This window comes from Equus caballus, unplaced genomic scaffold, assembly GCF_041296265.1.
Source record: "Equus caballus isolate H_3958 breed thoroughbred unplaced genomic scaffold, TB-T2T haplotype1-0000016, whole genome shotgun sequence".
Taxonomy (NCBI): domain Eukaryota; kingdom Metazoa; phylum Chordata; class Mammalia; order Perissodactyla; family Equidae; genus Equus; species Equus caballus.
Window position 1 is genome coordinate 11,600,249 of NW_027222391.1, and position 14,601 is coordinate 11,614,849.

The 14,601-nt window shown below is 48.1% G+C and overlaps 2 protein-coding genes across 10 annotated transcripts in view; both read left to right on the forward strand.

Moving 5' to 3' along the window:
• The window catches only part of LOC138922838 (ATP-binding cassette sub-family D member 2-like), a 200,543-nt gene extending 194,807 nt beyond the window's left edge, over nt 1-5,736 (forward strand). For all 9 annotated transcript variants that reach the window (XR_011435980.1, XR_011435981.1, XR_011435983.1 and 6 more), the window contains 2 exons: nt 733-858; nt 4,625-5,736. The gene's annotated coding sequence lies outside the window, so the exon portion shown is untranslated. The remainder of the gene's footprint in view (nt 1-732; nt 859-4,624) is intronic.
• Nucleotides 5,737-7,201: 1,465 nt separating this feature from the next.
• The window catches only part of LOC138922839 (uncharacterized), an 86,560-nt gene continuing 79,160 nt past the window's right edge, over nt 7,202-14,601 (forward strand). The window contains 3 exon segments of the mRNA XM_070259251.1: nt 7,202-7,350; nt 7,352-7,461; nt 7,464-7,986. Coding sequence (XP_070115352.1) covers nt 7,286-7,350; nt 7,352-7,461; nt 7,464-7,986 — 698 coding nt within the window. The 5' untranslated portion in view covers nt 7,202-7,285.

Genomic DNA, 14,601 nt, shown 5'->3' on the forward strand with positions numbered 1-14,601 from the left:
GTAAATGCCATCGATAAAAGAATATTAACTCCTCCTGTATTCGTCAGGGTTCTCTGGAGAACCAAGGAGATTATATATATATAATATATATTAATATTGATATATAATAGAATATATAATCCATTGTATCTATATTTAAATTCATTTATTTAGTTCTATAAATTACATATATACACTCAAAATTTATATATGAAAGAAACTTTGGCCTCACCCTTAACTGCCTAAAAGAATTTAAGACAGAAGGCCTGTTCCAGGAAGGAGCTGTCAACGTAGGGAACTCTAGATGTGGTAGAGAAGAAGGTACCTAGCCGGGCCCATTTTACACAAGTTCTCTCTCATTTGTTTAGAGATGGCCCAGCAAACATTTGGTTTTCTGTCTCCTTGTGAATTGGCTTCCTCCTCTTTGAAGTCCCAAACCATGACCCCCAACCCCCGCGCCTTTGTAAAATATCTAAACCCTAACCATAGGCCTGGCAGACACGCTGTGGACTGAGCAGCAGCATGAAGACCAGGGTCAACCTGATGACATTGTGGGTGGGACTACTGGCTGTTTGTCCACATCCTTGTCCTGGGTGCCCAGGAAGGCAGTCACCCAGCAACTTGCAGTGAGGTGTGGCGTGTGACTATGTTTCAGCCAATGCAATGGGAGTGGAAGTGGTGTGTGCCATTTCCAGGTTGGAACTTTTGAAAGCAGGTGTGTCTTCTCTGTGTTCCTTCTTTCTCCTTGTGCAGATTGGTTGCAGACAATGATACAGGCGTCAGGAATGGCGGAGCCAAGAGACGGGAAGTCATGGGTGACTGACACACCCTGTGGAAGAGAACCACCTGCCCAACGCGAAACCCACCTTGGCCTGTAAGGTAATCACACATAAATTTCTACTCTCTGGTTATTCTTTTTCGGGATGTGCTTGTTATTTTCTTAACTATTATGGAAATATTTCAAATATGCAGAAGAGTACATAGTATGACCTCTATCTCCGGCCCCAATATCCAGAAAGAACAGACGTTCAATTCTGCCCTATTTGCTTCCAATGTTGCATTCATTTGCTGGGGCTGCCATGACAAAATGCCACACGTAGGGTGGCTTAAACAATAGAAATTTATTTTCTCACGGTTCTGGAGGCCGAAGTTCAAGATCAAGGCGTTGGCCGGTTTAGTCTCTTCTGAGGCCTCTCTCCCCGGCCACTTCTCCCTGTGTCCTCACACGGTCTTCCCTCTGTGTGTGTCTGAGTTCTAATCTTCTCTTCTTACGTGACTATCAGTCACATTGGATTGGAGCCTACCCATGTGACCTCACTTGACCTTAATTACCTCTTTAGAGGCCCTCTCTCCAAATACAGCCCTATTTTGAGGTCCTGGAGTTAGGACTTCAACATATGAATTTTCAGGGACATGATTCAGCCCACAGTGATATCTGTGTTTTTAAGAAGCAAAATGTTGCCGTCACACCTAAAATTCACATTTCCATCCCGTTCTCCTCCCTCTCTCATCATAGGTATCAGTATCCTAAAATTAATTACATTCTTTATGATTCCAAGAATATCCATGTGCATGGCTCCATTAACAAAAGATTACATTTTTATGCATAGTCAAGACATACATGTGTATGTCTCCATTAACAAATTCTTACATTGTTATGCACTTAAAAAATGTACAGGAACAGCATCACACTGCACATGTCCTTCTTTGATTGGCTTTGGGCTATAAATGGGGAAGGAAAAACAGCAGCCGAGGGTAAGAGAATAAATAAACGGCTTATGCATAAAAACCCAAAAGGACAGATTTCCAAGAGCGTCGCGGTTGGTGACCATGTGGAGGTTCTGGGAGAGAGGTGGTTCTGGGAGAGTGGTTACCTGGAGAGGGCGTGGAAGCTCAGTGCCCTTTCCCCATGTCTTGCCCTATGCGTCTGTTCCATCGAGCTATTCCCGAGTCATATCCTTTTCTAATAAACAGGTAATCTAGTAAGTAAGAGGTTTCTCTGAGTTCTGTGAGCCGCCCTAGCAAATTCGTCGAACCGGAGTAGAGAGTCTTGGGAACCTCCTACTGACAGCCAGTTGCTCAGAAGCATAGGCGACAACCCAGACTTGCTGTTGGCACCTGCAGTGGGGGCAGTCTTGTGGGGCTGAACCCTTAACCTGTGGGGTGTGATGCTGTCTCTGGGTTCATAGTGTCAGAATCGAGTTGAATTGTAGGACACCCAGCTGGTGTCCCAAGAATTGCTTGTTGGTGTGGGGGACTCCCCCGACCCCCAACCCCACACACATTGGAATTGGTACCAGAACCCAGGAACAAACTGTGAAAGATAAGCGTCTTAGCTTGGGTTCCCATAACAAAATGCCATAGCGTGGGTGACTTAAACAACAGAAATTTATTTTCTCACCATTCTGGGGGCTGGAAGCCTGAGAGCAGGATGCCAGCATGGTCAGGTTCTGGCGAGGGCTGTCTCCTCAGCTTGCATAAGGTCCCCTTCTCACTGAGTCCTCAGATGGCGGGGTGTGTGTATGCGTGTGAAGAAACAGAAAGAGAGATCTCTTCCACTTCTGATGAGGCCACAGTCCTATCTGATTTAGGTTCCACCATTATGACTTCATTTTCACCATAATTACTTCCTAAAGACCTTGTGTCTGGACATGGTCACAACGGGGGTCAGGGCTTCCATTATATGAACTGTGGGGAGACAGAATTCAGTCCATAGCAATAAATAAAGAGCAAATAAATAGAAACAAAGGTTTGGCATTTATCTTTATCATTTCCTTTCTTCCTGACTTTACTGTCTCGCTCTTTGTCTAGCTTCTTGAGCAAGCAGCTCGTTGGTTTCTAATTTTTCTTTTTAGATAAGTATATTGAAGGTATCTTTCTTCGAAGTATTGTTTAATTCCGTCCACCAGATTTTGTCATGTAGTGCTTACAGCTATAATATTTCCTAAGTTCCATATGAGATCCCTTTCAACGCAAGGTTCTCTAAGTTCCCGGCCATTATTATTATTTTCTCATCTGTCGCTCCTTTTACAAGTATGTAATGTTCCTCCTTGTCACCATGTTGGTTTTGTCTGGAGCCTTACCTCCAGATTTCTATAGATATACTTTTTTATTGACAAGTAAAGGACAAAATGAGGAAATATCTTTGCTATATATAAGCGTGGTATCAGTCTACACTCCTGGGACAGTGTAGACTTCTAATCTGTCACTTATCCACCTTTGTGAAAAGGAATTCTAATATTGGCTCACTGAAGTCATTTTGGTCAACAGCAGAGGAAATTGATAATATGTATGTTTTCATCAGTCAGATAGTCCATGTTGTGCTGTATTCACAACAAACTCCTAAGTCTCAGCTAAAAATAACCAAGGTTTATTTCTCAAACATGCTCCATGTCATCAGGGGCTGGCACTGTATTATCCTTGCTCAGTCTGGAGGATTGAGTAGATGGCAGCTAAAAGATGCTCGATCCAACTTCTTGCACAACTGCCAGGCAGGAAAAACACACTCCCACTGTTTGCCAAAGGTTCTGTCTGGAAGAGACAACCTCACTTTTGCTCAAGTTTCATTCACCAAAGGCTCACAGAGCCACCTCTGACTTTAAGGGGCCAAGAAGATACATCCCTTCTGTGGGCCAGAGAAGAGCCGACAATATCTGGTGAACAGCAGTAATAATAACTATACACTGTGCTCTATTGTGCCTTCCAAAGCTTATTTTTGCTTTTTGTTTGTTGATTTTTCAAAAATTCCCTTCAGTTATGTGAGTTACCATAAATCCTTCTAGTCAATTTCTTTAATAAGAAAACTGAAGTTAGCCAGAGTTAGCTTCTTTCGCTTAAAAAAAAAAACTAAGGCATTAGATTTGGCGTTATAAATGTCACTGAGCAGCTTAGGAAAGTGAACTTCAGTTTACACCTTGGGCTGGTTTTGGAGAAAGGGTACACACCGATTTTTCAAGGATAAGGTTTTAATAGGAAAAGAAGCAGGGCATGGCATGAGCCAATATTTAGGTCCGAATAATTACTGGTGGCTGCAGCATGTCAGGCAGGGAGCCAGCTGTTTTTGCATATGCTCTCTAAGTCAATTTAATTCTTTATAAAAACAATATGAGGTGAGTCTTACTATTCATCACTTACATATGCAGAAACTGAGGGTCAGGGAGGTGAAATGACCTGTCCGAAAGTCACTTAACTAGCAAATGATGGCTTTGTTTCAACTCCATCATCTGATCAGGCAGAGGTGAAAGAGAAGAATGCAATGTGTGCTTTTGGGTAGTGGGTACTGTTCGGTTTGGCAGGACTGTGGGATACATGCAAGGCGGAGGGGCCCTTGAGTGCTAAGGCAGAGAGTTGGAGTCTATCAGGTAGGCAGTGAGAGGAAGGTTTCCGCATCAGAGAGGGCACTGGTGGAGCCATGCCTCAGAAACATTGATCTGCTATTGTCCTCTACGATGAAGAGAAATGAGGCACGCTGGAGGCCTGGAGACCAGTTGGAGGAGCATTGTAAAAACTCTCATAGGCCTGAATGGGCATGGGTGTTGGCAACGGAAAAAGAAAAAAGTATTCTATCAAGTCTCCAGACGCCCAGGGAATTGCTGAACGAAGTCTGAGTTCTCCCTATGTAGATAGCTCGTACTTTCCATTATAGGTTTCTCAAGAACTGGCTCCCAGAAAAAACCTGGATGGAGAACAAAACAGGTAAGTGCCCAAGTGAGAAATCTACAAAGCTCCTCTCCCCAAAAATCACCTCTTCCCCATCAGTTGTGGGGCCTAACATTTCACCAACGGGGTTCCGTTCTTTCAAGAGTCTCTTATTTAAGTAGGACTATCTGTGGACAAGAGGGAGAAGCGACACTGGGAAGTGTCCTCATTAGCAGCATCCAGGCAAGTAACATAAATGTATGAGGGCACTCTGGGGGGGCACCGTGAAGAACAGGGCACATGCTCCATGTCAGGGGGGCCTCTCGGTTCTGGCTGAGGGGCCCAAAGTTGCAGGATCTACTATTTCAGCAGAAACCTCATAGCCAAATTTTTTGGGAAAGTCCTCAATTTTACAACATTGCAACCAGTTTCAACTTCTTAATATCACTGCGCTGGCCACATTCAGTTCTTAATTTGTTACCAGTTTGCCACCTCTAGGTTAAATGTTAGTACCATTTTATCAAAACCTTTCCATATTTGAAAGCACATCTTTAGTAAAAGTAGCTACAGAGCAAGTTCATTTGGATTGCCGAGAGCTGGGATAGAGAAGTCTGGGAGCCGGGCAGGGACTGTAGGGAGGCCCCTGGACCACGTGCTGGGCATCCTGGTGCCTTAGCTTTGAAAGGGAGATGGACGACAGCAGTGACAATATTTGCTGCAACCGGGCCCTCCTGGGCGACCACCCAGAGCTGGGCCTGGAGCCGAAGGAGGGACGGGCAAGCTGTGCTGCTCCCAGCTCCAGTTGGCCCCTTCCCATTAACATTACAGGAGTGCAGTTGCGTGGTGTTTGAAAAAGCATCCCTAGTTCCACGAAATGATTTACAGGACACCAGACTCTGCATTTCAGAGGTCTCCGGTGTACCATAAAAAATATATTCTAAAGGAATAATCTTTATCTGAGCTGAAGCTGCAGTGAAGGAAGCTCACGTCCAGCTGAGAGCAGCCGTGAGCTTCTGTTCACTCAGGGAAAAGTCTGTGTTCATGTTATTGGAGCAACATTTTTTTCTCTCTTTGGCACTAGGTATCTAGTTAATATTTAGACACTATATACATTTTCTTTCAACTGTTGTCCCTGTTATGTGATCAAACAAAACCGGAGATGCCAAGCACATCCGCCCTGTAGGTGAAAGCAGACCCTCCAGGCACCCAGCTGTGGCTAGCAGGGTAAACAGGACTCACTGGAGCTAGCCTCTGGGAAAGACTGGCACCAGGTGCGTGCAGGGCCAGCCCCTGCCCCCAGGAAGCAGAGTTCGCTGGAGTGCCTCAGTTGATAGCTCTGCCTGTTCCTGCCATTCCAGCCTCGCGTTTCCACTACCTCCCTGAACAAAAGGAAACAGGAAGCAAAGTGTAGTTTTGAATGTTCCAAAGCTTTCTGATGTTTACCATTCCCCCCAGGAGAGGGACGTGAGGGACAGAAATCTCTCTGCAAAGAAGATACTTTGTAATTCAATGAAGCGATGCACAGACACAGCAACACAACTTCTCTCTGCTTATAAGGTGTTTAGAGCGATGATAGTCTCAGTCTATTTTGGTCCAGGGAAATCCAGGGCGCATGTGCATCTGTGGTTCAGGGTGTCCAGGAGGAGACAGCCTCTCCTTTTGGAGCAGAAAGCACAGTCAACCAACCGGTGGCGGGACAGAGGCAGAAGCTCTAGGGCAAGGAAATTTGTGGGTTTGTGTCAAAGCTCCGCCAATCAGGAGCTTCAAGTTAAGATGGGGAGGCTGGAAAGATGGAAGTTGGCATGGGAATCCTGGTATGGACAAGAAATTCCTCCTGGGTCAAAGGCAGGAGGATGTCCAGGAAGGGAGAAGGGCGGGTCACGGATGGACCGAGTTTGCCTGGAGTCCCATGAGAAAAGGGGAAGCGAGAGCTCACCGCCTTGTGGCCGCCAGCTACCTGTTGGGCGGCACTGGCGGCAGGCGTCGGGCTCTAAGTCTCTGAAAGTATCAGGAGAGGGAAGGAGAAACTGGCGTCCCAGGCTCCCAGGGGAGGGGAACCTCTCCAGCATGAATGTGGTGCGGGGTGGGGGAGGGGGGCACGATCTCCGCTTTGCCGGGTGCCCCAGGCCTAGCGCACGCCGCCTCTGTTCTACGTCCCCCTCTGCAGGCGCGCTCGAGGCGCACTCCCCCTTCCCTCGGCGGCGCGGACCGCGCGCCCGGGCCCCTCCGCCTCCCATCCACGCCTTTCTCTTCCCGCAGAAAGTTAGCAGCGGGGAGGGAACTCGGGGCTGCAACAGGGCGCGGCGGCGGCGGCAGAGACTGAAGCAGGAGCCGCGTCGGAGCCGGGGAAGCGGGGGCGCTGCAGACGGAGCAGGTGCAGCCGGCGGGTCCACGCGCCCCCCTTGGTCCCCTTGCCGGAGGCTGAGGGGGGTGGTGGGGGGCCACCCGGACTCCGTGGGAAGAGTGGGGAGGGGGATCATGCAGCCGGGCTCTTCCCCGGCGCAGCGCGACAGCGGCCAGGGCCGGGGTGCAGTGGCGTCACTTCATGCAGCCTGGGCGGCTGGGGGGGGGGGGGGGGGCCGGGCGGGGGCGCTGGCGGCGGCTGAAACCATGTCCTGGCTGCGTCGGGGGCTGCCGCCGCCACTGCCGCAGCGAGCCCGGAGCCGCGATGACCCCGTGGCCCGCACCTCCTCCGCCTCTGCCTCCACTTCTCGCCGCGCCGCCGCCGCCTGGCGCGCAAGCTGCTTTTTCTCTGCGCCTTGTCCCTGTCTGTCACCTACCTGTGCTACAGCCTCCTGGGCGGCTCGGGCACCCTGCAGTTCCCCGTGGTGCTGCAGGAGCCGCCGGCACTGCCGCCGAGCCCCTGCCGAGCCCGCCGCCACCCTCTCTACTGCCGCCCCCCATGCGCCTCGGCACCCCCTCACAGCCCTCCGCGCTGCCGCCAGACAACGCGAGCCGTGAGGAGCCTCCGGAGCCCTCCAAGCAGCCCCCTGCCCCCGGGGCCGACGGCTGGGGTCTGGCGAGCGGCAGCGGGTTCGCTAGGGACCCCTGGCTCCGGACCCCTGTGGCCCCTGGCGAGATGATCACGGCGCAGAGCGCGCTGCTGAAGAGGGAAGCGCAGAAGTCCAGCACCACCCACGAGGAGCTCGCAGGCCGGAGAGCGGTGAATGGGAGCAGCGAGAGGAGCGGCGCCCTCAGCACCCCCAACTATGGGGAGAAGAAGCTGCCACAGGCGCTCATCATCGGGGTCAAGAAAGGAGGCACCCGCGAGCTGCTGGAGGCGATCCGAGTCCACCCGGACGTGCGGGCCGTGGGCGTAGAGCCACGCTTCTTCGACAGGAACTACGAAAAGGGGCTGGAGTGGTACAGGTAGGACCCTGGGCTCGGCGCAGGCGATAGATGGGTGGGGAAGACCCAGAGGGAAAGCTGCGGCTTCTCACGCCCTTCGACATCCAGGCACCTCCCCGAGAGCCCTTCGCCCCACGAGGGCTGTGCGGACCCTGGCGGGGCTGCTCGGGGGAGCGCGGAGAGGACTGGAGGCTGGCCAGGGATCACTGTATTTCAGGGCTAGGGGAGCTGGTGTCACACTGCCCTGCCTGCCTCAGGCTCCTCACCCAGGGAGGTGCTTTCTGAAGCTGCCTAGCTCCACGCCTGGAAATCCCCAGCCCAGGTGCCCACGGGGTGTTTCGCAGGCCAGTCTCTTGTGGGGCTCAGCGCTGCTGCGTTGGGGACGCTAAGGCATGAAGCAGGATAGCTAGATTGACTGAAGGACTTTGAGATCTCCTGGAATCTCTCAAAATCGCCCTCAAACGTATTTGCGTGTCTGGAATCCGACTTTAGTATTTTCAGGTTAGAGCAAAATGAACAGGGAACAGTTAAAAAGATGATGCTGGCGAGTTTTGGCTTGCTAGAAAAGACTGAGGATGTTCCCCATCTCCAGCAACCCTGGGTTGCTTTGGCATCAGGAGCATCGAGGTCTGCAGGACAGTCGGTGCCCTAAGAGTTTTTACATCCTGCACCCCTGCCCTTTCTAACCGTCGCCTCCTTGGCAACAGATTAGAGCTTCTGTCTTGTGAGGTGTTCATCTCCCTTGTCTTCCACCGTCTCCCAGCGGTGAGGGAAAGGAGAGGAGAGTAGAAAGTTAAGTGCAGGTAAAATAAATTAGTAATCCGGCTTTCTTGCCCGCCATTACATTTAAAAAACACTGGAGCAGATTCCCAAAAGGCAAACCTCCTTTGCTCCCCCCCCCCTTTTTATCTCTTTCTGAAAAACATCTGGATGGCTGGTCCCATCTCTGTTGCGTCTCAGTAATTAATTGGAATTGTCAGACAAACACAGGCTTTGTCAGCTAAAGTGGTATTATCATCTTCACAAGGCCAATAGGTAAAATAAGGATTGTTTCCTGACAAGTTGCCTTGCTGTTGAAGAGATGTGCTTTCTAAGTTTAAATTACAGCCTGTGAAAGTTTTAGAAATAACCTAACTTCAGAAATATATAGCAAATGTGTATTATATAATAATATATATTACTATAGGTATGTATTATATAATATCTATTATATATGAATATATAATATGTATTGATTGATTTCTTCCGCTTTAGAAAATACCCCTTATGCTTTCAAAGCTTGAGAAAAGTACACTTAGGCATAAACATTCCAGCAGGTTAAATGGAAACAGCAAATGTGTCTGTTAATGTCTTGTCTGTTTCAACCGAGAGAACTAATTGCAACATTTTAGGAGGCTTCAAACAGCCGCTTCCTATCAAAACAGAAACCAGTCAATGCCTGCTTGAACTGGAAAATCAGTATTTATAACATTGCAAGTCATGGCTTCGAGTTTGCGATTATAATTAAAAAGGTGTCAGGATGATTAATGCAGCAACAGCAAACCAGAGAAAGAAGGGGATGTTTGGGAAGGTTTCGGTTGTTTAATTGTTGGTTGTAGGAATGTTCTGATTTCTGCTGTGGGGCAGCTTCAGCCCTATGAGGGTCACTGTGGTCTTTTCCAGTTCTAATTTTAAAGCTGTGTATCTTGTGAGAAGTGTCAGATGCCCTTTGGGGGAGAGGAAGGCCTGAGGATCAGACCTTTCCAACATGTGTTGTGTTGCTTTGTGGCAGCTGGAAATAGAGATGGGGTGTTTGATTCAGGTGACTTAAAATAACGTTGATGACGTGTGCGTGGTGGAGTGCTTGTCAGGAAGTCCCATCGTAGGGTCTGGAGAATTTTCTGAATGAAAGGATAGAAGATGCCAGATTTTCTCATGTTGTTTTTACACTGTGGCTTGGAAAGGAAGGTATGAACTGGCCTCGCTGTCGTGACATGGCTACTGAAGATGTCATTCCAGCTCGGTGGTACTCTCAGCCATCACTTGTGGTATTTGGGCCTTGTGGTATTGGGTGTCAGTATTTGGTAGCCACCTGTAGAACTGTTCCACTGGAGAGGTGTGGACAGAACTGGATCCTCTTGATCCTCACTTCAGAGGACCATGCGGTGTCTCTGTGTCCTCGATCTGCTATGCCAGTGACTTGCCTGTGGGAGACCCTTATGTTCAGTGGTGCCGATTGGAAGTGCGGGAGGAGAATCTGTCTAACATAGAGGTAATCATTAGCCACCCAAACCTGGCTGTTGAGAAGACTCCCAGAAACCCCTTGGACCTGCAGGAGCCGAGTGGGCTGGCACTGGCCTTGGACCGCTCTCCAGCCTTATGAGGGACAGCAGTGCTTTGAGGACATTTGTGGGATTTTTCCTTGCTGCACCTCTTCAGGCTCCTCTCTCTCCCATGTAGGAAGAGGGGATGACAACCTCACTCTATTGTAGGAAAGGAAACAGTGGCATTGATTCAAACCAGTAACAGAAACCCTTCCTCTTGGTTCCCTGATGCAACTGCGTCTTTTCAGTGGTGGCATCGCTACTTAAATGGTTATACCACGTATTCTGCCTGAAATCTTACTCTACTGTTTAACTGGTTAGAGATCCACAGGTTAATTAAAGGCTTTGATTTCCCCCATATATTTATTTTGTTTTTGTTTTTCTTTTCAGTGTGTTTCCCAATAGCCTACTAATTCTGCTAGTGTTTCTGTTCTGGTTGTGTTTTCAGCAAGAGGGAGAGCGAGAAGAAATTGGGGCTGCTCTCGGCACAGCTGGCTTGGGGTTTCCTCATATCCAACTAGGCAGCCCTAGCAGTTTTATTTCTGGTGTCCCTCAGGCTGTATCTAAATCTGGGTTTTGCTTTCTTCTGTGCTGTTGATCTAACGTGAGTCAAAGACACATCTGAGTTGAGAACACGTGCATTGGATTTTCAGGGCAGTATGGACTGATGGATTAGGATGTGTGTGTTAAAGCTATGGAGAAGCAAGCCTCACTTGGTGGATGGACAGAGGCCAGTGATTAATAAGTGGGAGTAGATTAAACCCTCCACTCCTTCCTCTGTCCACCCCCCAAATAAAAGGGCAAAGCCAGAACACACCTTTCAGTATGAGCCGATACACTCTGGCTGGGCAGAGGCCTTGAACTCTCCTAAGGGATGGGACCTTGTGGCAGGCCAACTGGCTGCCACGGCAGAACTCATCAAAGTGAGAGAGACGACTCGAGCTGTGGCCTCCCTCGTGGTTTACAGACTGAACAGTAACCGTGACCACTTTGCTCTGGGAGCCACTCAGCTCCAGGGTGCTGAGAAGGGACCCTCCACGGTTTCCAGTTGTCTGCAGTGGTAGCAGTTAATAGGCAGGTCCCATTGGCTGGGGGAAAATAACTCAGGAAAACAGCTTCAGTCATGCTCATGCCACACAGAGGAAAGTGGTCAGCACCATTATTCGCATGTGGTATTTGGAGAGAATGAAAGAGGACAATGGAAAGGCGCTGGCATTGATTGAATGCCTGTGATTGTGGTGGTTGGTGCTTCACAGACATGTTATCACATCGGGGTGTCATGATGAGGCTGTGAGTTAAACAGCAATATTCCTGGTTTACACTCCAGGTGGCTCCCGGAGGGTGAACCACTGGCTGAAGGTTGCTCAGCTGGTCAGTGGTTGAGTTGACCACATCTGTCCAATTTCAGAGTGCTGGTTTCTTTCCCTGTGCCACGCTGCCACTCAGAAAGTACTGGAATGTCTTTTCCTTCTTTCATTCAACAAACACTTAATAACGTTTACCATGTGCCCAGTACTGTTTTAGGTACTGGGGATAAAGTGGAGAACAAGACAGAGGGAGGACCTGTTCTTGTGGAAATGGCATCTTTTAGTAGGGTGGTAGGGGAGACAGCAAACAAACGAGTCGTTCTTTTAACCTTTTTAATGTGGCTGTAGAAAACTTAAAATGACACTTGTGACTCCCATTGCATTTCCAGTGGGCAGGGCTCCTGTAGAGCAGTGCTTTTTAAACTTGAAATGCACATGGATCAGCTGGGGTGTTGTTAACATGCAGATTCTGATTCAGCAGGTCTGGGGAGGGGCCTCAGACTCTGCATTTCTAACTTCCCAGTTGATGCTGATGCTGCTGATCCCTGAACCTCACTTTGAGAAGCAGGAGTTTAGAGAGTAATTGGGGTGTGTGTGTGTGCATGCACAGATATTATTTTAAGTCAAATGGTTAGGGGAAACCTCTCTGGGGAGGGGATGTAAATGAAGTGAAAGAGTAAGATCCTTCCATGTGGATATGTAGGTGGAGAGGTTTCCAATAGAGGGAACAGCAGGCACAAAGGCCCTGAGGTGGAAACAGGCCTTATGGCCTTACAGAGTGTTCTTTCATTATTTCAAAAGCAAGGTGTTTGTAGCTGGACAAAATTGGGTTTTGCAACTTACTAGTTAGATGGTCTTGGTTGGATAACTGATTTAACATCACTCATTTTCAGTTTGTTTATCTGAGAATAATGCCTGCCTTGCAGGATTGTTGAGAGGAATAAATGAAATAATAAAAGTGAATGTATTTTCTAAGCAAAAAGTGAGTATCCTAGACCAAAAATCCAAATGGACTCAACTGCTTGGTTTTTCCATTTCTCAAATCCTTTTGGTCTCATATGCCTTACCTTCTGTCACAGCTGTCTTAATAGTGAGAGAAGAGTCTGTTATTGGGGGTGTTTTTAGGAAAAGTCTAATAATGATTGGGTTTGCAGTCTACATCTGCTTAACCTCTTAAACCAAGGGTCACCAACTCACATGCCTTCTGGGCCCACAGCGATTGTATAAATGAGTGAAACAGACCAGGTGGTGAGAAACTGGGACGCACAAGCTCTGTCTAAAGGGACAGCTACTCTTTTCCACGTGCAAATGTGGCATCAGGGTTATCAGATCTTCCAGTTGGTAAGAGAAACTGGAAATCCAGTTTTTGATGTGAAATTATCTGGTGTTTAATGCTGGCAACAGATGGAAATTTCTTCCGAGCGCAGTGTGGGCCAGCACTGCAGACAAACAAAACCCACCTGTGGGCTCGGTACAGCCAGCCGGCTACCAGTCTGTGGCTCTGGCTTAAACTCATTTTGGAAAGTAACTGGCACACCCGTACCCTTTGTGGTTGTCAGAATTGTGGCTTCTGTGTGCTGTTTTAGGTTACAGTTTTCCCCCTTTGCAGATGTTGCAAGAGCATGGGGCAAATACCTCCCAGATACATTGCAACAACAGCAAAAGGAGCTGGGTAGAAAGAGGAACATCGAGGCAGAAAAAGACAATTCCCCAATAAATTTCCCATTTGTTCCCAATGAACATTTTCCATAAGTTGAGAAAATTTTCAGCTTTTCACTCATTAACGAGGCAGTCCCCTATTTGATCCATATTGATAAACTGTACTTATGTAATAGGGTCTGGTCAGGTGGATTGAGTAAGACCTGAGAGTTAGAAAAATTGAGTTCTGGCTTTGCCTTGCCCCATCCTAGTTCTGTTGGGCGTTGGGTTACTTATATTAAATTGTTTCTTTCTCTCCTTTTCTTTTCTTTTCATCTTTTTTTTTTAAATCCCTGTTTCTTTTCTGATGAGGTTATATTGTCTCCGTAGGGCCCATTCGCCCACTAAAATGCTTTGGTTCTGGAGCAGACGTCTGTGTTAGACCCTTCAGAGGAAGCAGGAGAGCACTGTAGGAGCAACATTATTTGGAGCCAGTTTTTGTATCTCTGAGTCAGAATCCACTGCATCCTCCTTGTGTGACCTTAGACAAGTTACTTAATATCACCAAGCCTCCAGTTTTTTGTCTGCAGAATGGGCTCAATGTTACTTACTTGTAAGTGATTATGTGAGGGTGAAATGAAGTGGCCCTTAAAAAGTGCCCCCACGCAGAGTGTATGACATGATAAATTTCTTCTTCTCCTTCACTCCTCTCTCTCTTTCCTAATTTTCCTTTTCCTTTGCATTTCTCCTTCATTTTCCTTCAATTCCTTCCTTTTATCTTGCCTATCAGTACAGAAGGCCCTACAGAGAAAGCTGTAATGCATTTTTCATTAGCAAATCATCTTTCATTTCAAGATTATGTCTGAATGAGGGATCTCAAACCCTGAAGCAGATCTTAAGTAGCTCTCCAGAGAATAATCCAAACCGATTCCAGAATTGGGTCTACTGTGACATGAGCCGAAGGAGGAGAAGAGTCTGATTTCCTGGGGTACCTGCAGCCAGCCTTCTCCACTAAGGGGACGGGGGATGGAAGGGGGCAGGCTCTCGGGGCTTTCCTTCTCATATTTTCTTGAGCCCACTGTAGGAAGGAGGCCGCTTGCAGTGGAGAGAGACTGAGGCATTTAGAATGCTGAGGGCATGCTTTGCCTTCCATTTTTCTGCAGAGCTGAAGGCACTGGAGAAGGTAGGACTGTTCTGGCAGACCCCGCCAAACTCCCTACGTTGCTATTTGGCCACTTTCCCTGGAGTTCTCCAGCCATCATAACATGACTTAATTATTTTAACTTTTGTAAATCATACCAGGCATTTTTAGTTTTAAATTGAGTCAGGAGAGGGGCCTTGAGACTTTAGGTGAATGAGAGATTGCCAGGGTTGTACGTTAGAAAGTT